The 22,226-nt window shown below is 37.6% G+C and overlaps 1 protein-coding gene and 1 non-coding gene across 4 annotated transcripts in view; one reads left to right on the top strand and one right to left on the bottom strand.

Moving 5' to 3' along the window:
* Positions 1 to 10,318: 10,318 nt before the first annotated feature.
* Impact (impact RWD domain protein) overlaps positions 10,319 to 22,226 on the bottom strand; it is a 30,832-nt gene continuing 18,924 nt past the window's right edge. For all 3 annotated transcript variants that reach the window (XM_042675245.1, XM_042675246.1, XM_042675247.1), the window contains 4 exons: positions 20,052 to 20,125; positions 13,805 to 13,895; positions 12,336 to 12,470; positions 10,319 to 11,010 (listed from right to left, as the gene is read on the bottom strand). In XM_042675245.1, coding sequence (XP_042531179.1) covers positions 10,942 to 11,010; positions 12,336 to 12,470; positions 13,805 to 13,895; positions 20,052 to 20,125 — 369 coding nt within the window. In that variant the 3' untranslated portion in view covers positions 10,319 to 10,941. The remainder of the gene's footprint in view (positions 11,011 to 12,335; positions 12,471 to 13,804; positions 13,896 to 20,051; positions 20,126 to 22,226) is intronic.
* LOC122104443 lies at positions 16,354 to 16,460 on the top strand. The gene has a single exon (XR_006146916.1). It is a non-coding gene; the product is annotated as a U6 spliceosomal RNA (small nuclear RNA).

Below are 22,226 nucleotides of genomic sequence, written 5' to 3'. Positions count from 1 at the left end.
GAAGTGAAAACTAGAATGTCTTAACTAAAAATACACTGAAAGAATTAACAAGTCTGACATTGAAGAGGAAACAATTAGTGAATCTGAATATGTAGCCATGTAAGCCACCCACAAAGAAACATAGAATCAAAGCAAATTTTAGAAAAAATTAATAGAACATCATTAAGCTGTCAGACAACTTAAGGTGACTTAATGCATGTCCATAAGGTATTTCTAAAGGAGAGATAGGGAACATTAAAAAATGAAGACTGTCCAAAATTTTACAAAATTTGATAAAAGCTATGAACCAAGTAGCTCAACAAATCCAAAACTGAATCATCATAAAGCGAACGAGAGAGAGAGAGAGAGAAAGAGAGAGAGAGAGAGAGAGAGAGAGAACTATATAAAGCACAGAAATAAACTTGCTCAGAACCAATGTTAAGAAAAAACTGGGGATGGGAAGCACATCACACACAAATAAGAAAAATAAGAACATCGGTAAATTGCTTGTCAGTAAGTAACATAAGAATATGACGGCTGTAACACCTTTTTAGTACTCAAAGGAAAAACCCTGTCAGCCTAGATTTCTATACTTACTAAAAATATCTCTCAAACACCAAGCAAAATAAAAGCTTTTCCAATATGAAAGCTGAAAGAATGTATCAGCAGCAGCAAATGTTTACACATAAAATGTTCAGTTCTTTCAGGTACAAGGAAAGTGGGAGCATGAATCTCTACAAAGACAGGAAGGATAATAGAAGGGAAACTTACTTATCTCTCCTGACAGAATCTAAGTTACTGGAGAGCAAAGACTATATGTTGTCCCATTTGGTTTTGTTTTGTTTTTTCTTTAAGTATGATACACATTCAGAAAAGTATTCAAAGTTTCCCAAGAGAAAGACTGGTAAACCACCTGGCAAGCTGAGATTTCACCACCGTATCCCATCCCCTGTCTAAGACCTGAGAGTAACCTAGAGGAACTTTGCGGACTCCTTCCCACAACTCTTCACACAATTCACTGCTCTTGCAAGCCACAATAAATTAAACATTATTTCTCATCACTTTCCAAGAAATAGTAGAAGATTAGAATGGTTAAATAAAACACTTCATTAAGAAAATGGGCATGAATGGGCTGGGAAGGTGGCTCAGCGGTAGAGCGCTTGCCTTGCATGCATGAGGCCCTGGGTTCGATTCCCCAGCACCACATAAGCAAAAAGAAAAAAGCCGGAAGTGTTGCTGTGGCTCAAGTGGTAGAGCACTAGCCTTGAGCTGAAGAGCTGAGGGACAGCGCCTAGGCCCAGAGTTTGAGCCCCACGACCGGACCCCCCCCAAAAAAAAGAAAGAAAGAAAATGGGCATAAAGATGCGTGACAGTGGCTTACACCTATAATCCTAGCTACTCAGGAGCCTGATACCTGAGGATTGAGGTTCAAAGCCAGCCCAGGCAGGAAAGTCTCTATGAGGCTCGCATTAACCACCAAAAAGCCAGAAGTGGTGCTGTGGCTCTAAATGGTAGAGCACTAGCCTTTAGCAAAAAAAGCTCAGGGTCAGTGCCTACGCCCTGAGTTCAAGCGCCATGCACAACAAGAAGAAAAGAGAGAAAAGTGTGGCGGGGAGAGGGGGTGGGAAGAAAAGAGGGAGGAAAAGAAAATGGGCTTGGCAAAAAATTCAAAGATGTGGTCTACAATGACTTCAGCCTTTTGTTTTAGCCAGTCATGGTAGCTCCCTCATGCCTATAAGCCTCAGCTTTCAGGAGGCTGAGATGGGGATGACCACAGTTGCAAGTCAGCCTGGGCAAAATATTCACAAGACCGGAACTCAGTCAATAAAAACTGGGCATCATAATTTGTGCCTGCATCCCAGCTATCTGAGAAGCATCAACAGGAAAATTATAGTCCAGGCCAACCTTGGCATAAATGTAAGACCTGCCAAATTGGGAGCGTCTGTGCAAATATTCTATTTCTTCTAGAACTTATGTTTTCATTTCTCAATATATATTCAGTCAGATACCCTCCCCTTGTACATAAACAAAAGCAGAACTCCTACAACAACTCATCTTCCTACAAGCAATGTAGGCTAGCCCAGTGACTTAACCAGAGAGTTACTTTAGGAAGAAGGTTTGGATTCAAGTTAACAATGAATGGATAATGATTAATGGGAATAAAATTGTTGCTGGGGAGGCTATTTTTTTTTTTTGCTAGTACTGGGGCTTGAACTCAGAACCTGGGTGTCATCCCTTTACCTTTATCATTCAAGGCAAGCAATTTTTTTTTGGAGGGGATGTGGACAGAAGGGAACCCTACTGCATTGTTGGTGGGAGTGTAAACTTGTTCAACCACTTTGGAAAGCAGTATGGAGGCTCCTCAAAAGACTCCACATAGAGCTCCCCTATGATCCAGCAATCCCACTTTTGGGCATTTACCCAAATGACCACAAACAAGGCCATACTAAAACTACAAGCACAACTATGTTTATTGCAGCATTATTCACCATTGCTAAGATATGGAACCAATCCAGATGCCCCTCAGTAGATGAATGGATCAAAAAAATGTGGTATATGTACACAATGGAATTCTATGCCTCCATGAGAAAGAATGACATTGCCCCATTTGTTAGGAAATGGAAAGACTTGGAAAAAATTATATTAACTGAAGTAATCCAGGCCCAAAGAAACATAGGTCCCATGGTTTCCCTTATTTGCAATAACTAGTATATATCTGAGACAAGCAGAAACGGTCAGATAAGATGATGCTAAGGAAATGAACCCCAAGATAAGGACACAAGTGGTGTTTTCTTTCTTGCTATTGTTTCTAACATATTTATAAGGTACCACATGATTTTTTTTTGTTGCTTTGTATGTCCCTCTCCCACAGTATAACCCCTGTTTTCACTGTATTTGAAGTTGGTATAATTTGGGGAGCGGAAGGGAAAAAACAAAAATTTTAAATAGGGATACAGGGTGACCCATTGCAACAATGAGATGAGATATACAAAACGCTATGTCAAAAAACGAACTTTACTATTTGGCAGGAGGAGTGTTGGGGGAGTATAGTTGTGGAGATGGGAGGGAAGGGGTGTTAGAGGAAAAACAAAGGAAGAGGCAACACTACTTGATAAGAAATGTACTCATTACTTTGCTCATGTAACTGTAACCCCTCTGTACAGTATTTTCACAATAAAAAACTTATTTTTAAAAAATGGCTATAATCAAGGCAAGCAATCTTAAGTCAGGCCTTCACTTACAGCTTTCTGCTGGTTAACTGAAGATAAGAATCTCTTAGATTTATCTTCCCAGGCTGGTTTCTTTTTTAAAAAATTTTTTTTTATTGAGATTGATTACATAAATCTCACAAATTTCACAGTATTATGAGATTATGATACTTAAAGTCACAAACACTTGTTAACCTGTACAAGGGAAATTGTCATTATCATGGTCTATAGTGTTTGAGAGTTCTATGAGCTTTGACAACCCAACTATTTCTTCCACTCTTCTTTCTTTTTGCTTAGTGTAAGCTGTTCTAAGGAGGATATTCTTGAAGATCTAAGTTGGGGTACAAAGTAGAAATACATATCCATTTGAATCTGGAAAATACTGGTCAAGACTGATCTGAATGGAGGATAGGCAGGTAGACAGACAGACAGACAAACAGACAGACAGACAGACAGACAGACAGACAGACAGACAGACAGACAGACAGATAGATAGATAGATAGATAGATAGATAGATAGATAGATAGATAGATAGATAGATAGTGACAATGAAATGGAATTTGAGGATAGAAGGTGGTCTTCCGCATGTCTATCTGTCAAAAACTTATGTGTTAAAAGAGCTCTGTGTCCTGTTCTTGTGGGTGGAAAGCCATAAAAGGGTAAAGGGAAAACTGAAACACCTGGAACTCAAAAGAAAATAAAACAATTTAACCTAAATTTGTGGGCCCATATTGCTGAGAATGAAAAGCCGGGAATCTTCTGTGGAAGCACTGTAGTATACCCAAATCAAAGTCCATGTGGCAGTGTCTCATACACACTGGACCTTAGCTTCCGGGTCTAACTGCTTTGTTGAGTTCAAATCTATTTCAAAGTCAGGAGAAAGATATTAGTATTCAACATCAACAACAGGTCAGGTAGATTGAACTGCAGTGAGCTTTAGGAGAACCAGGACCAGTGGTACATGACTGTTACTCCAACTACGCAGGAGGGTGTGATCTGAGGATTATGATTCAAACCTGAGAGGAAAGTCCACGAGACTCTTAACTCCTTTTAACCACCCAAAAGCTGAAAGTACAGCTATAGTACAAGTGATAGAGCACTAGCCTTAAGCTCAGGGACAGCACCCAGGCCCTGAGTTCAAGCCCCAAGATAGGCACCAAAGAAAGAGAGAAAGAGAGAGAAAAAAAGAAAGAGAGAGAGAGAGAGAGAGAGGAAGGAAGGAAGGAAGGAAGGAAGGAAGGAAGGAAGGAAGGAAGGAAGCAAGGAAGGAAGGAAGGAAGGAAGGAAAAGAATAACTTAGAGGTGCATCAAATATGGCAAGGAATGGAAGGATCAGTCATACAATTTTGAAAAGGACTTGACATCTGTGAGTAAAGTTCAATAAATTCAGAATACCTAAACTGAAATTTTGAGCTTAGTATTTAACTGTTTTTTTAAAAAAAATTTATTGTCAAGGTGATGTACAGAGGGGTTACAGTTACATATGGAAGGTAGTGAGTACATTTCTTGTCAAGCCTGTTACCCTTTCCCTCATTATTCCCCCTCTTGCCCCCCTCCCAGGTTGTACAGTTCATTTCCAACATATTGTCTTGTGAGGATCACTGTTGCATTGGTTTGGCCTTTGTCATTTGTCTCACCATTTTGTTGTTCCCCTTCCCTTCCCTAATTCAAATAAACATATATAGAATACTCAGGATACCAAAATCAAATACAGTAATAGCAGAGGACAAACCACAGGAAAAAATAATTTTTTTTTTATTTCCTTGTTTTATTAAACCCTGGAAACAAGCAAGACAAGTAACATTTCTTCATTCTAAGTTGGCACTTTTTTGCATATTACTTTTTTTTTTTATTTTATTTGAGAACATACTGTACAGAGGGGTTACAATTACATGGGCAGGATAATGCATACATTTCTTACCAAGCATTGCAGCCTCCTCCTTTGTTTACCCTTCACCTCCCTTCCCAGCCTCCCCCCTCCCCCCCACCCAATCTCCCCCCCCACACACACCGACATTGTAAAGCTCGTTTTTGACATGACATTTTGTACTTCTCATTGTTGCAACGGGTCCACCTAAATCCTTAAACGACTTGTTTGTCCCCATCTCCTCCACATGTTATACTGACATCAAATATAGTGAAAGCGGGGGTTACACTGTGGGGGAGCGACATACAAAGCAACAAAGAAATAACCTTATAAATGCGTTAGAAACACATGCATGAAAGAAACAAAAACATTAAAATACATATTTGAGGGTTCGTTTTCCTAACATCACATTCTCTGACTGAAAAAATAATTTTTAAAAAAACTAAAGAAAGGAAGTGGCGCTGTAACTCAAGTGGTAGAGTGCTAGCCTTGAGCTGAAAAGCTGAGGGACAACACCCAGGCCCAGAGTTCAAGGCCCACGACCGACCAAAAACAAAACAAAAAACAACAACAAAAAAAAAAAAACTAAAGAAAAAAGAAAGAAGTAACTTCACATAGTACTTTAAAAAACCACAACAATATGGGCTGGGAAGGTGGCTCAGTGGTAGAGCTCTTGCCTTGCATGCATGAGGCCCTGGGTTCGATTCCTCAGCACCACATAAGCAAAAAGGAAAAAAAAAAAAAAAAGCTGGCTGTGTACCATATTCTCACAATAAAAAAAGAAAAGAAAAGAAAAGAAAAAAAGCCAGAAGTGGCACTTTGGCTCAAGTGGTAGAGCTCTAGCCTTGAGCTGAAGAGCTGAGGGACAGCACCCAGGCCCAGAGTGCAGGCCCCATGACCAGACCCCCCCCCCCCAAAAAAAAAAAACACCACAACAATAAACAAAAACCTCTTGTTTCCATATCTTGGAGTTCATTTCACTTAGCATCATTATTTTCACTTAAGGTAAAACAGGATTAAATGTGGTCTAATAAGATTCATAATTATGCTGGGCACTTGTGGTTCACACCTGTAATCCTAGCTATTAAGCTGGCTAAAATCTGAGGATCACAGTTTGAATCCAGCCCAGGCAAGAAAGTCCATGAGACTCTTATCTCCAATAAACTACTCAGAAAAAGCCATGAGTGGTGCTGGGCTCAAAGGGTAGAGCACTAGCCTTGAGCAAAAGAAGCTCAGGGACTACAACCAGGCCGAGTTCAAGCCCCAGAACTGGAAAAATCAAATTCATTATTATCCTTTTACCAGAATGATATCTATCCAGAAGACTACTGCCTTAAAGGCAACTCCCCACAACCAAAGGACATAAGGTATCTGCCGATGTGAAAATACCTACAGATTACCATACATAGAACAAATACCTATTTTTATGTGGACCAGAGTTCCTTTACAATCTTATCTACAGTGCTTGCAGTCATCTTGTTCACTTGTGTACCTTATCTTACACTACAAAGTCAGCAAAATGTTTATCAGCTTTTCTTTCCTTCCCACTTCACATTGTATGTTCTAAAGTCTCTGTTTTTGCAGGCTGGATTTTAAGAAAGTATATAAAACAATCACTATTTGACTTTTTCCAAACCTTTCCTAGAGCCTTTTGTTACTGAATAAATGAAGCAAAGAAGAGTGAAGGTTGGAGTGCTGCACATGTTCAGACTTGGTAGCTGGTTTTATTTTGGCAGGGGGGGGCGGTGTTAAAAATCATTAATGACTGGGCTGTGGCTCAGAGGCAAAGTGCTGGCATAGCATATGCAAGCTGTGTGGATCGCCAAACACACACACACACACACACACACACACACCATCATCATCAGGTTTATCAATGTGATTGATGTCTACTTATTTTTTTGGTGCCAGTACTAAGGTCTGAACTCAAGGCCTCATACTATCACTCAGTACCCCTTCCCCACTCACGGTGCTTTACCATTTGAGCCACATCTCCACTTCCAGTCTTTTTCTGGTCAATGGAGATAAGTCTTTCAAAGTTGTCTGCCTTGGATAGTCAGAAGCATAATCATTAACATTTCAGACTCCCAAGTAGGCAGGAATATAGATATGAGCCATAGATACTGAACTGCAATGTGTATTATAAAACATTTTTAAACTGTTAAGTACCATCTTGCACATGACTTCCAGCTGTATATCCTATACATAGCCATCAAGATTTTGAAAACAAATTACTGAAACTAATAATGACTAAGTTATTAGAAGGTGCCTGTTTATATGCATTTATGTATTATTTTTAATCTTCTAGCTTAATAGATACTTTACATATAACAAAACCCTGTGATTAGGTTTTCATGCTATTTTTGTAGTCATCCTGGCTCCTTTTGCAAACTGGTCTCTCCTACTCAAGTGCAATTGTAAGTACACACATTTTTTTTTGTTTACACAGTAACTACTCTACAAATGATACCGATACAATGAAAAGACAAGCTACAGGCTGAGAACATATTTGCAAATCATGTAGCTCACAAAACAACTAGGAATACATTTTCTGGTTTGGAAAATGTAATAGCTTTGTAAAATGTTACTACTAGAAGCTGACTTATGGGTATATAGGGACTGCTTTACTATTTTTCAACTTCTTGTGAAACTACAATTATTTTTTAAAACAAAGATTAATTTTTAAAGCTGGGAACTGTGAGTTTTATCTATCACATAGTCTATTTTATCACATTTTTTTATCAGAATACTAAGTATATTCTCATACAACACTGGGTATAAAATGCACAAAACTTTAGTGAGCAATTCAACTAAACCTATGAAGAGCTATTAGAATGTACAAACCTCTACCCAAGGAATCCCATTTCCTGTTTTTTCTAAGGGAACCAGTTGAGCTACATATAAAAATAGGTGTCCCCTGGACGCCAGTAGCTCACTCCAGTAATCTTAGCTACTCAGGAGGCTGAGATCTGAGGACAGTGGTTTGAAGCCAGACTGTGAAACAAAGTCCAGGAGACCCTTATCTTTAATTAGCCATCAAAAACAGCTAGACATGGAGCTGTGGCTAAAGTGATGACAGTACCCAGGCCCAGAGTTCAAGCCCCAGGACTGGCACCAAAAAATACAAAAAAAAAAAAAAAGGTATCCAATGAATTTTTCACATTTATTTATCAAAGTGACAGATGGAAGAAAATCTTAAAAACTGGGAAAAAGAAAATGGAAAACTAGTAACACTATAGTGCATCCAAAAAGACAAAAATACAACATAGCCGTAAGAGATTGAGCCATAGAAGAATATTTATTGACATGGGAAAATGTTAACAATATACTTCTATATGAAATATGTAGGATACAAACACTATATACAGTTTTATATTTTTGTGGGAAAATAGCCATATATACAAAATCATGCATAAGAAAAAATAATAAATGTCCATACCAAATGTTTATAATGGTTCTCTCTAAAATGGAAATTAGAGATGATTACACAATTTCCCAATAAAGTTCATTGGCCCTACAAACAATATCTGCTTTATCTTCTTTCCTGCTGTGGTCAGTCTGACAGAATTCTCTACAGCTAGGCTGCTTCATGATGTATACCCCCCAGAGCCTACATCTTCTGTTGCTGTTGCCATTTACACTTAAAAAAGCTATCTGCTTTCATATATGAGGCGTGGAAAATATTTTTACTAACAGAATATAATATAAAATACAGCATAGGATAGATTTGGTTATAAAATTATTTTTTGAAGAATTGGAAAATCCTCTATATAATAGAAATTTTAACTAACTAATGACAGTTAGTTTTCATTAATAGTAGTGTGTAAAATAACTCAGAGATTAGAAATAGAGGATTGTGAATCTCTCCTTTTACCAGCTGACTTACTTTTAGTAAAGTAGACTAGGGTTTTTTATTCAGTAAAATATAGTTAGTAATCTTGTAAAAAGAAGCAAAAATTAAGATTTTTTTAAAAGGGAAATAAAATCATTCATAGTATAAAAAAGTGTCTTCTGTAGAGACTCAAGTAAATGTTGGATAAAACAACAAGAAAGAGACTTATAATCTTAGCTATTCAGAAAGCTGAGATCTTAAGATCAAGATCTGAAGCCAGCCTGGACAAATCCAAGAGACTCTTTGTCTCCAATTAACCAGCAAAGGTCCAGAAGTGGAGGTACAATTCAAGTGGCAGAGCACTAGTCTTGAGCCATAAAATGGGAGTGGAGGCCCTGAGTTCAAGCCCCAGTACCAGCACCAAAAAAAAAAGAAGGAAGGAAGGAAGGAAGGAAGGAAGAAAGGGAGGGAGGGAGGAAGGGAGGGAGGGAGGGAAGGAAGGAGGGAGGGAAGGAAGGAGGGAGGGAGGGAGGGAAGGAGGGAGGGAGGGAAAGAAACAGGAAAAATACAATTTGATGTGGTAGAAAAAAATTAACTCATTTTCTGCAGCATTAAATTCTTACTGTTTACATCATCTCTCATTGTGTTAACTGTTAATTTATTACAAGATATACTTAGCACTTCATGGAAACTGAGGTAAGCACTCAAATATATACATTATCTTGTGACTTGGTAATTCATCTCATTATATAATGTTGAAAATAAATTTCTATGTCTCAGAACTCAGCCTAGTTTAGGCTGTTTACTAGATTCTTGTTCAAAATATCAAGTAAAGATGTTGGCTCTCTTTAAGATGAAACAGTGGAAAGAAGAGAAAAAGATGTGCCTAAATTCTGTTGCTCTCCAAGCTCTAGCACCACTCCAAAGCCTCCTCCTAATCTCTGTTCCCTTCTACACAAATCCATGGTTGATCACTTCTAATTGTCTTATATCCTATCTGAAAGGAAACAATGTTGTCTGAAAGCCTACAGGCAACTTGCAGATGAAATAAACATAAGATCCGCTAAGAATGAGAAGAGTTGTTTCCAATCAAAATATTTGTTCTTCCTTCTCTCCACAAAAATCATGGATTTAAAAAGGCTGACTGTAACACAGAGAAGTATGTACCAAATTTATTGCAGTTTTTGCCTCAGACTAGTATAGTTCTGTCATGTTTACTCAGGTCTATAAATGCCCCATTAATCACAGTATAAATCCTAGCATGGTTTTAATACCTTTATAAAGACCAGAAGATACCACCAAGTTGTTAGACCAGAATATTACATGAACACAGTTCAGAGGTGGCAGGAGCCTACTGGCATTCCATATTCAATGTTTTGCATTACAAGAATTAAACAACAAAAAGGCAGAGACCACAAAATCACTTCTTGAAATTTCACATTCACAAATTTGTGACAGAAATTGAGGCATAATACTTAAGCTAACAAATTAGTTTGATAAATTGCCACCTCAACACATAACTATAGATATATACTTCTGGATTCTCACTTATTACTCAGACTATAAAATGAAAAATGTCACATTTTGAACTGAAATCACAGGAAGAAATTCTCCAAGATCAATCTTCAATGAGCTTCTGTTCCAATAAGCCATAAAGAGCAGAAAAGGCAATGTTCATTTAACAGTACAAGAATCCCAATGACAAGAAATCAGGCATTTATAGTCCTCTGGAGACACTTCTTCCCCACCTAACAAAGGCACTTGACATGTACTTAAGTGAAGCAGTAATTCAGACACTAGCCTGGGCAACTGTCACTTTCCTAAAACTAGATAAATTAATGGTTAAGCACAAACTAGTTCTTCCCAAAAAGCCTAAAACACACATGAATATATTCTAAATTCTGTATTTTTGGCAGATGATAAAACTAAAGAAGATAATGCTGGTGTCCATGATGAATTGGCTGACTTGAGCAGCCAGGGTCATATATTCCTTGATGACTGTAGAATATGTTTGTAATTATAGAAAAATTAACCTTTCATATAGTTTCAAGTATTAATGTTCACTCCGCTTCTTGTCTTTTTTTACTTTTTTGTTCTTGCCCAAACTCTTAGATGATTCTTCCTGAAAAAGAAAAAAACCAATGTGATACCTCTCTGTTTACAAACAGATGGAACCTGATATCTGATCACATAGTCTCTACAAACAGGTGAGGGTATAATTATTTGTGTCTTATAGGGCACTTTCATTTATAGTCTATTACAATAAGACAATCAAGAATAATTAAGAAAAAATACTTTGCTTATATTTTATACTTTAATAATCTCATTATTTAATATATTTCTAGTTTCTTAAGTAAGGTAATAAAGTTTAAATGGATACAGTAAGCAAAAATGAGCTCAAAGTATACCAAAAGAAAAGCTCAAAGTATACTGACAGCATGCCAAAGGGAGAGGGATGCCTTGACATTAACGACAAGTTTAGTATTGTACAGCTGCTTAAAAACATCTAGTTATAAGCTCTGCACTGGTGGCTCATGCCTGTAATCCTAGCTACTCAGAAGGCTAAGGTCTGAGGATCACAGTTCAAAGCCAGCCTGGGCACTGAAGTCCATGAGACTCTTCTTTCCAATTCACCACCAAAAAAGACAGAAGTAGAAATATGGCTCAAGTGGTAGAGTGCTAGCCTTGAGTACAAAAGCTCAAGGACAGCACTTAGGCCCTGAGTTCAAGCCCCAGGACATACAAAACACACACACACACACACACACACACACACACACACACACATATTAAAAAAAAAAATCTAGTCCATGGTTAAAAGCCAGCTTGGTCAGATAACTCCAGATTTCTGTTCTCCAATTAACCACCAAAAAGCTGGAAGTTAGAGCTGTGTGTCCTGGTAGAACTAGCCTTAAGCAAAAAAACTCAGGGACAAGGCAGAGGATCTAAGTTCAAGCCTCAGTTTTGGCGCACTCACATACACATACACACACACACACATACATACACACACACACACATATACAGGGACAACGCAGAGGATCTAAGTTCAAACCTCAGTTTCAGCACACGCGTGCACGCACGCACACGCGCACGCGCACACACACACACGCACACACACACACACGCACACACGCACACACACACACACACACACACACACACACACACACACACACACACACACACACAAATGAAATCCAGTCTAGTGTAACATGAGCTACAATTTCTATGGGGCTCGGTTTGAGGGGCAAGAGAAAGAATGAGCTGTCTTCAAAAGTTCTTTATAATATGAAATCTATGAATCTATGAAATTAAGGTTCAAGAGATAAAGTGATCTGCCCAAGGCCATATATATGACTATCCAGTCTCGTTGTTCTGACCAGGGTCTCACTCCTTATTTTCACAGACAGTGATAAGAAACTCTTTAGATCAATAGCCACTTACAGGTGAACTTGTATAATTCTTCTCCACTAGTATATTTCTGGCACAGTTGTTGATATGTTTAAAACGATCTGGTCCTAGCAGAATTCCTCCATACCAGCGTGATACTACCACCATGACATTTTTCACATTCAAAATCTGTTATATTTAGAAGCACGATTAGACATACAGCTAGACATATACAAACACAAGTTTTAAATAAGAATTAAATAACCCACATTAAAAATTGCACATAAAATTTCCCACTGACTCTAATGGCAGAACAGATGAGTAATTCATTGAGTAAGTTACTAGTAATTCAGGGGTGAAATATTAGAATAGAAAGCCATTTGAAAAACCAGTATCCTCAAATCCAAACTTTGGGGCAATCTGGTAGAGTGAAGAAGACCATGCAGGTAGTGTTTGGGGACTTCTACCAGAATAGCTCAGTGTAGGGACTTTTTATCACTGGACTAAACAACAAAAACAAAAACAAAGTAGTCACTGGAGCTGATCAGTAAGGTCTTCATTAGTTCAATATTTGTTAAATGTTGCCCTTAAAGTGAAACTCACCAGTACACAGGCCTGACCCACACCTAGAGTTCCTAGGAACTAGTGTTCCTAGTCAAGGGAAAGGCCCAGTTTAGAAAAACAAAGCTCCACATATAATACAGTAACTACCTTGGGAAAAAAATAATCCATTCTTAAAATTAATGGACAACCAATGATCACCAGACAGATGAAGAAAATCCAGCAGCATGAAAGAGAAAGGATAAGATAAATAAACTAAAATGGACCAAGAAAAATTTAATGGTGAAGACATCTGAATAAAGAAATCCTAATTAATATATGCAAAGGAATTTTAGAAAATGCATATTCATAAACTCAGAATAAAATTCTATGAAAAATTAATAATGAACTCTTAAAAATTATATACTTAGCAAAAAAAGAAAAAAAATCAAATATATGGTTGCAAAAAAAAATTAAAAATTCAACAATTTTGGAAGACAAGGAATGCCTGATAACGTAAAGACAATGAGTTGAACAAGAAAGGAAGAAAAAGAGTGAGGAAAGAAGATGGGAGGTAGGAAGGGAGGAAAATAAGGAGATAAAGGGAGGGGAAGAAAAAGGAGAAGAGAAAGGAGAAAAGGGAAGAAAAGTAGGGAGAAAGGATTGATTCTGGATCTTTCCAGAAATCTAATATCCAACTAACAGAATTTCCATAAAGATAGAAGAAAAGAAAAAAAAAAACTAAAGAGAAGTTTACCCAAAGTAGAAGACAATGTTCAATTGTCTTTAAAACACAGAACTTATTACTAGCCATTTGCTTTCTGCTTATATCCAGTGGTTAAATTTCCACACAATTTTTAAAATTTTACTATTAAACCAAATGTACTTATAACATGTAACTTACTAATTTAAATGGAGCTCTGTTTTGCTGAGAAATGTTATGGCTCATATAGAATAGGATTTAGATTTTAAGTTACACCTACCTCCATGAGATGAAGAAGACGTCCACCAGCCGCTGTTTCCCCATCATCCTCACAGTCTTGCAAAAAGGTCTGCTTATCTTCACAATATATTCTAGAAATAAGTATAACAGGGTTATACTTTGAAACTTCAAAGGAGTACAATGAAAGTCATCACTCAATACTTATTGCAATTAATTTGTTTTGCAAATCAACACATTTGTTTTTAAAAATCCTTCTGAATTCAACATGAGATATATTTTATGGATGATTTACTATCCAGTTCATTTTACCATTTTTTATACCTGGGAAAGCTAGGAATAAGCTTTATATCAGAAATGTTGCTTTAACGGAAAACGGAATCTTAAAGATATGATGTAATAAAGTCATTGAAAAACAGCTATTGAGACTATACATACAGAAACACTATAAAATAGAGGTATGATAAAATGAAATACATGTAGCTGGGCACCGGTGGCTCACGCCTGTAATTCTAGCTACTCAGGAGGCTGAGATATGAGGATCATGGTTCAAAGCCAGCCCTAGCAGGAAAGTCTGAGAGACTCTTATCTCCAATAAGCCACTAGAAAACCGGGAGTGGTGCTGTGGCTCAAGTAGTAGAGTGCTCGCCTTGAGCTGAAGAGCTGAGGGATAGTGCCCAAGCCCAGAGTTCAAGCCCCACAACCGACAAAAAAAAAAAAAAAAATACATGTAAATGAAATGAAATTCATGTAAATGAAATACATGGCATAGTCCTGTCTTAAAAGAGCCTATGGGAAGAAGCACATGAAGAGGAGGGACAGCATATTAACATTTCACGCCTTTCTTTTCATTTTATTCCAACCATCAAGCATTTATTTCCTACATTCTTAATAAGAATTAAAAGATTTATCTTTCTTCTTTAAAATGTCTCCCAAAGTGTTATCAGTATTAGAAATAAAGCATGGGGTTTTTACCCATTTAAATTCAAAATAATGGAAGAAAACATTGTAGTAGAATAAGCTTGGCAATTAAGTCCTTAGAGATTAAAAAAAAACCAATCCATATGTGGCACCACTTACATTACTACATAGAGTGAGTTTGTTAGGCCTCTACAATGACATCACATGTAGGTGGGCATCTGTGGTAAAGATATCCTCTCAACTAAAGCCATTAAAAACTATAAACTTTTCATGTAAACCTAAAAATCTATAAATACTCATCTACATGCTTAAGTCAATTACATCAACGTTATTATAGCACTCATTCATTAATTTGCTCATTCTGTTTATCCATCCACCATCACTTTTCTATTCAATAAATAACAACTCACATTTACTCTGAGGACATTATAATTATTCAGAGTTGACTTAAAGGAAAATACATTAGTATTATTAAATAAAGATTAATATAACAAACTTAAGGCTAAAAGGGTCAGGAATTGGTTTAGATAAGATTTATAATTATAACCTAATAAAATAATTTTATGGAACAAATGCAGAAAATTTGACTGTCAGTCAGTATTGTTAAGAAAAAGCATGAACCCATGGAAATTTTCACTAATCCATTCCTCACATGCCAGGAAGATGATGATGTAGCATCCAATGGCCTGAAGAGCACCTTGTTAACTCCAAAGCAAGAACACAGCCCAGTATCAAGCTGTAAGTTTAAAAGGACCCTAATCATTCAAAATATACAATTGAAAGTCTATGTACCAAATAAAGTTCCTTGACTTTACCCCCAATCAGGTCCCTTGAGCCTGCACTTTGTGTTTAGTCTTATCTGATACATAATTCTGACAAGCTGGGTCCCTCCACAGCCAAGCATCCATTACTAAGGAAGATGGGGAGAGAAGCTGTTGCTTGAAGTCATGTTGACAAATAGATATAAGAAGCAACTTATTAATATGGAAGAAAACAGTAAGGACTATAAAAACACTCAGAAGACTTCTATTAAAACCCAAAGCTCTGGGACCTGAAACAGATAATTGGCACACTGTTGAGCTTTTCTTTTTACGAACTTAAGATTAACATCACAGACAAGATCCATATATTGGATTTTGAAGCCAAATAGCCAATTAGGAAAAAATGAAGAGATAAATAAATTTTGGTTATCAAATCAGGTCTGTCATTTAATAATTAGGAGGTTTTGAAAATGTTAATCTTTTTACAAGGCAAGATTGCTGAAATAATCAAAATTAAACTGATTATTAAAACTGCTGACACAAAGTAAGCACTCAATTAACATGTGGCATCAAAGAAGGATAACTATTACTATTTTTACTACACATTTCATCATTGACATCATAGCCAAATCCCTCATTTTCATATTAATGACCCTCTTCAGTGACAATGGTCAGAAGAGAATTAATAATAGTTCTTTTTATTTGGTGGTTGAAGAGAGGTGAACTCACTAAAAACCCTCCTATATAAACTGATAGACGTTTGTGAATTTGAATTTAACATAGTCTCGATTATATAAATAGTTTCAAGTGAATTTTAATTTGTACCAAATCCTTGTATCTGTATTGTTTTATTTTAGGCCTCAATTAGGTCCTTAAATCTTATTATTTTATGTATTTAAAAAAGTGTCCTGTGCTCCCTTTGGCAGCACATATACTAAAATTGGAACAATACAGAGAAGATTAGCATGGCCCCTGAGCAAGGATGACACGCAAATTCGTGAAGCGTTCCATGTTTTTGAAAGGAAAAAGCAAAATTCTTAAATAAGGTTACAGGTTGATCCACTGTAACAATGAAATGTACAAAACACTATGTTGAAAACGAACTTCATAACTTCAGCCCGGAGGGCATGGCGGGGGGTAGGGGGTGGAGGTGGGAGGGAAGGGATGGTAGGGGGGGAAACAAAGAAGGAGGTAACAATGCTCAATAGGAAATGTACTCATTACTTTGTTGATGTAACTGTAACTCCTCTGTACAGCATTTTTACAATAAAAAAGTACAAAAAAATTGTCCTTCGTATTTTCATTTACAAATCATCAAAGATCTGTATAAAAATCTTAGTACTCAACACTAGACAGGTGTAAGAAAAGAAGCATTCTCAATTCTTAAATTTTTTTGTTTCGGTTTTTGTTTCTATTTTTTGGCAGTACTTCATTTGAACTCACGGCCTCATCCCTGTCAGGCATTTTACCACTTTAGCCATGCTCCTAGGCCTTTTCTGCCTTATCTATTCTTCAGATAGAGTCTAGTGGTTTTCCCTAGGGTCAGCTTAGTATCCTCCTATCTGTGACAAAGGTAGCTGGGACTACAAGTTGATCTATCTAGTATGCTCAGCTTGTTTGTGATATGTGGTCACTAACTTCTTGGCTAGCTTTGTCTTGAACAGCAATTCCTCTGATCTCTACCTGGAGAGTAGTTGGAATTATAAGCATGTGGGAACATGCTCAGCACATATAAATTAAATTTCATTTAAAACAAACAAACAAACAAACAAGCTGGGTGCTGGTGGCTCATGCCTGTCATCCTACCTACTCAGGAGGCTGAGATCTGAGGATCAAAGCCAGCCCAGGCAGGAAGGTCCCTGAGACTCTTATCTCCAATTAACTACCAGAAAACCAGAAGTGGTGGTCAGAGACACAGACTTGTGTGACCCTGCCTGATGATTTGTGTGCTGTGTGAAGTTTATGTATGCTGGCCAACAAGAACACTCCTCCATAATCCTGGCAATGGTCGGGACACCCAGCTGCAGCCTTATGGGCAAGAAGAAAGCTCTTTCCAAGTCTGGGCAACAGTCCCAATGCCCCGGCCATGACCTCAGTGGAAGGTATGTGGAAAGTGCCCTTCTTGCTCCAAATAATCCCATAGAAAAATGCCTCAAGACTCTCTTTGTGTGTCTAAGGAAGCCCACCTGCACTGCATATTCTTTGTAATCTTTGGTAACATAGAACTGCTTCACATTTGTTGACTCTTCCTGCACACTGACTGAAGGTTAATTCTCATTGTCTGTAGTCCCATAAAATTGTTTAAGATAAACTTTCTGCCCCTGACTGAAAATTTACTTTCTATGTCTGTATGCTATATATAAGCATGTGACGTTTCAATAAACTTTGTCTATACTCTGCAAAGGTGGAGTCCACACTCTGCCCAGGCATCGCATTTTCAGGTCTCGCTGGGTTAAAGAACAAGTGGCACTGTGGCTCAAGTGGTAGAGCACTCGCCTTGAGTTCAAGAGCCCAGGGACAGTACCCAGGCCCACTACCAACAACAGCAACAACAACAACAACAAAAAACCCACCAACTTTGGAAAAATTTGGCAGTATTTATAAAGAGCTTCAAAAATGTTCCCTCTTTTTTATAATGCTACTCTAAGAATTTATTCTGTCTTCCTTTTAACTATACTTGCTTCATTTCAACAAAGAAACTGAAGCAACCAGAATCTCTTTGGCAGAAATAATCTAAAAACTATTCAAGGATATTAACTGGACTATTCTTTTTTTTCCTTTTCCCTTTTTTTAGGTATTGGGGATTGAATTCATGGCCTTATATAGGCTAGGCAACACCTACCACCTGAGCCAGGCCCATCGTCCTTTGTTCGTACTTCTGTTTCTTTTTTAAAAAATTATTTTTGACCTTTGTGCTTGTCCTAGACATATACTAGTTATTGCAGATAAGAGAAACCATAGAGCCGGGCGCGGGTGGCTCACGCCTGTAATCCCAGCTACTCAGGAGGCTGAGATCTGAGAAGCATGGCTCAAAGCCAGCCTGGGCAAGGAAAGTCCATGAAACTCTTTATCTCCAATAAACCACTAGAAAACCAGAAGTGGTGCTATGGCTCAAGCCATAGAGCACTCACCTTGACCTGAAGAGCTGAGGGACAGTGCTCAAGCCCAGAGTTCAAGCCCCACAACTGACAAAAAAAAAAAGAGAGAGAGAACCCATGGAACCTATGTTTCTTTGGGCTTGGCTTACTTCAGTTAATATAATTTTTTCCAAGTCTTCCCATTTCCTAACAAATGGGGCAGTGTCATTCTTTCTGATGGAGGCATAGAATTCGTGTGTGTGTGTGTGTGTGTGTGTGTGTGTGTGTGTGTGTGTGTGTACATATATATGTGTGTGTGTATATATCATTCTTAATCATTCATCTACTGAGGGACATCTGGGTTGGTTCCATATCTTAGCTATAGTGAATAATGCTGCAATAAACAGAGTTGGCTTACAATTATATAAGTAAGGCAAAGAATACATTTCTTTTGGACAATGTCACCCCTTCTCTGGCTTTCTCCCAGTTTTCCTCTCCCATCCCACCCATCATTTGTATAGCTCATTTTCAATATAGTGTCCAGTGAGCACTACTGCTGCATTTGTTTACCCTTTGTCCCTCCATTTCTGGTTTGTTGGGGGTTTTTTTGCTTGTTTAGTTTTAGTGCCATTATTGAGGCCCAACTAAGGACTTTATGTATGCTCTGGCTCAGCTTTTATGCTCACAGCACTCTACCACTTGAGCCACACGTTTACTTTTTGCTGGGTCTCACCGATATGTCTGCCTATATTGACTTCATATCGCAGTTCTTAGATCTCAGCTTCCTAAGAAGCTAGCATTACAAGGCTTTAACCAGTTGTATTTTTGCTTTTGGTAGAGTCTTTCTTACTTTACATGGGCTGGCTTTGAACTCACAATTCTCTTGCCTTAACCTCTCCAGTAGCTGGAATTACAAAGCACCAACTCCTCCTACACCCAGATTCACTAGAGTATTCTGTGTAATAATGGAAAATATGAAAGACTCTCTGAGTACCAGTGGCTCACACCTGTAGCTAACTACTCAGGAGGCTGAGTAGTTCAAAATAATTCAGGCAGAAAAAGTTCATGATCTCCAATTATTCACCAAAAAGCCAGAAGTAGAGCTGTGGCTCAAGTGGCAGAAAGGTTCAAGGACAGCACTCAGGCCCTGAGTTCAAACCTCAAGAGAGAGAGAGAGACACTAAAACAAAAAGGAAATGCTTAAATAAGTTGTGGTATGGAACCTCAAACAAATATACAGCCATATCAGGTGGCTGAGGGAAAACACTCATTAAATTGCAAAAACTTAGGACATAGAGAAAAATAAACAGCATAGAAAAGACAGAAAGTACATAAAAATATTAGTTATATTTAACAGAAGATACTTTATTTTCTTTCCAATTACTTTTCTATTTTACAATTTCCAAATATTCTACACATCTACTCCTATTACAATGGAAAAAAACACATGTTAGTAAATTTCCTAATCATCCATAATTTCCTAATCACCATTTATTAACTGCATATTCCAAAAATTGTGATAATCACTTACCTATAGGCATAGATGTTGTGAGTGGCACTGGCTACCTTCTTATTCTCATACAATTTGGCAAGAACCATTTTCACCTTAAAAACAGCAGTAATATAAACAATGCTTGCTTTTTATTTGCTCTGCAAATGAATTCTTGAAAAATATTTTAAAGGACAATGATAAAAAGTGTTGAATTAGAAGATATAGCTCAGTGTTGGTGGTTCTTATAATTCTAGCTACTTAAGGAGAGTGAGATCTGAGGACTGGGGTTCAACATCAGCTCAAGGAGAAAAGTCTGTAAGACTCTTATCTCCAAAAACCCATCAAAAAGACCTGAATTCAAGCCCCAGTAGCAGCTCATACACAGGAAACTCTCTGGCTCTGAAAAAGCTTATTTCTAGTTTCCTCCTGGTTTTAAGGGCAGGAACTAAGCACTCCCCACTGGTTTAAAAATAACAAACTTGGATTTTTGGCTGTTGTAAATGTATGTATGTGTGTGATGGTGGTATTGGAGTTTGAACTTAGGGGCCTTGCACTTGCAAACAGGCACTCGACCACTTGAGCCACACCCGTGGCCCCTTTTTATGTTGGTTTTTTTTCCAAGATATCTCATTTTATGACCAAGCTTGAGCAACTGCACCTGGCTAAAGATCTGGTATTTCTAAGCACTAATTATCAATAGATGTTTAGGACATAAATATATCTAAATTTTTCCTTATATAATCTTTTTTTTTTTTTTGGTCAGTCATGGGGCTTGAACTCTGGGCCTAGGTGCTATCCCTCAGTTCTTTAGCTCAAGGCAAGTGTTCTTGAGCCACAGTGCCACTTCCGGTTTTCTGAGTGGTTTATTGGAGATAAGAGTCTCACAGACTTTCCTGGCTAGACTGGCTCTGAACTGTGATCCTCAGATCTCAGCCTCCTGAGTAGCTAGGATTACAGGCATGAGCCACCAACACCTAGCTTATATAGAGAATCTTAAATGAAACTATAGGAATACTAAATGTTAGCTCTAACATGTGCCAAATGTATATATTCAGTGTGGTAGGCATGCAGTAATGGTACACTCCAAGTGTTATAAAAGCAAAACTTGAGAATCAAGTAAGGTTCACAAAAGAGGTCACATGAGCTAGGCCTTATAAAATAAGTAACAGAGTCAGAGACAATAGCCTGTGTAAATGCATAGACTTAGGTGATTAGCTTTAGCAAATAAAAATAAAGAATATCTAGTCAAATCTGAATGTCCAGTAAATTACAAAGGTGTATCGATATAAATATTAATTAAATAGAAATTAGGATTGGGTGCCAGTGGCTCATACCTGTAATGTTAACTACTCAGGAGGATGAGAATTGAGGACTGCAGTTCAAAGCCAGCCTGGGCAGGAAATTCCATGAGGCTCTTATTTCCCATTAACCACCAAAAAGCTGGAAGTGGAGCTATGGCACAAGTGGTAGAGCGCTAGCTTTAAGTAAAAAGCTCAGGGACAGCACCCAGGCCCTGAATTCAAAGTCCAGGACCAGCATTAAAATAAAATAAATAGGTATAAATATGTCCCATGAATAATGCTTATCTGAAATCCAAAAACTAGCTATCTTGTATTCTACAAATAGAGAAGAACATAAAAGAGAAAGGTTGAGGAAATTATATGTAGTAACTTAAGAGTCTAAGAGATGGTAGAAGATGTACCACATAAAATGGGCTAGGATCATATCACAAAGAACTTTGGGTAAGCATTTAGTTTATTCCTTGTAGACAATGAAAGTCACCAAAGATTATGTCTGAAGGTAGATGAGGGAGAGAAGAAAATGAAATGTGGTCAGATTTTCAGGAAAGAAATATAGAAGAAATACTAGATGTAGGGAAAACTGAACTGGTATCATATTTTACAATTTCAAGTTCTCAGATTTCAGTACAACAGAGAAAGATATCTAAGATTTGTTTGAACTCTCATATAATCTATGTAACTATAACCAAAACCAGAAAAAAGATGAAAGATGAGTAGATTCAGGATAGAATGCCTAAGAAGGACCCTGCTGGCAAGATTATGAGCTGAGGCCAAGGATAAAAATGGGATTCCAGAGAGAAAAGATCAGAAGGCTGTTCTGTAAGTTGTGATTCTGACTATAAGTCTATTTTGAAAACAGCCTCTCTAGAGGCTGGAAGAGAATAAAAATCCTATTTCAAAGAACTGGATTCCT

The sequence above is a fragment of the Dipodomys spectabilis genome, unplaced genomic scaffold (assembly GCF_019054845.1).
Source record: "Dipodomys spectabilis isolate Male_0828 unplaced genomic scaffold, ASM1905484v1 ptg000024l, whole genome shotgun sequence".
Classification (NCBI taxonomy): Eukaryota; Metazoa; Chordata; class Mammalia; order Rodentia; family Heteromyidae; genus Dipodomys; species Dipodomys spectabilis.
The sequence above is the reverse complement of the archived record's forward strand: the minus strand, read 5'-3'. Positions and strand labels throughout refer to the sequence as shown.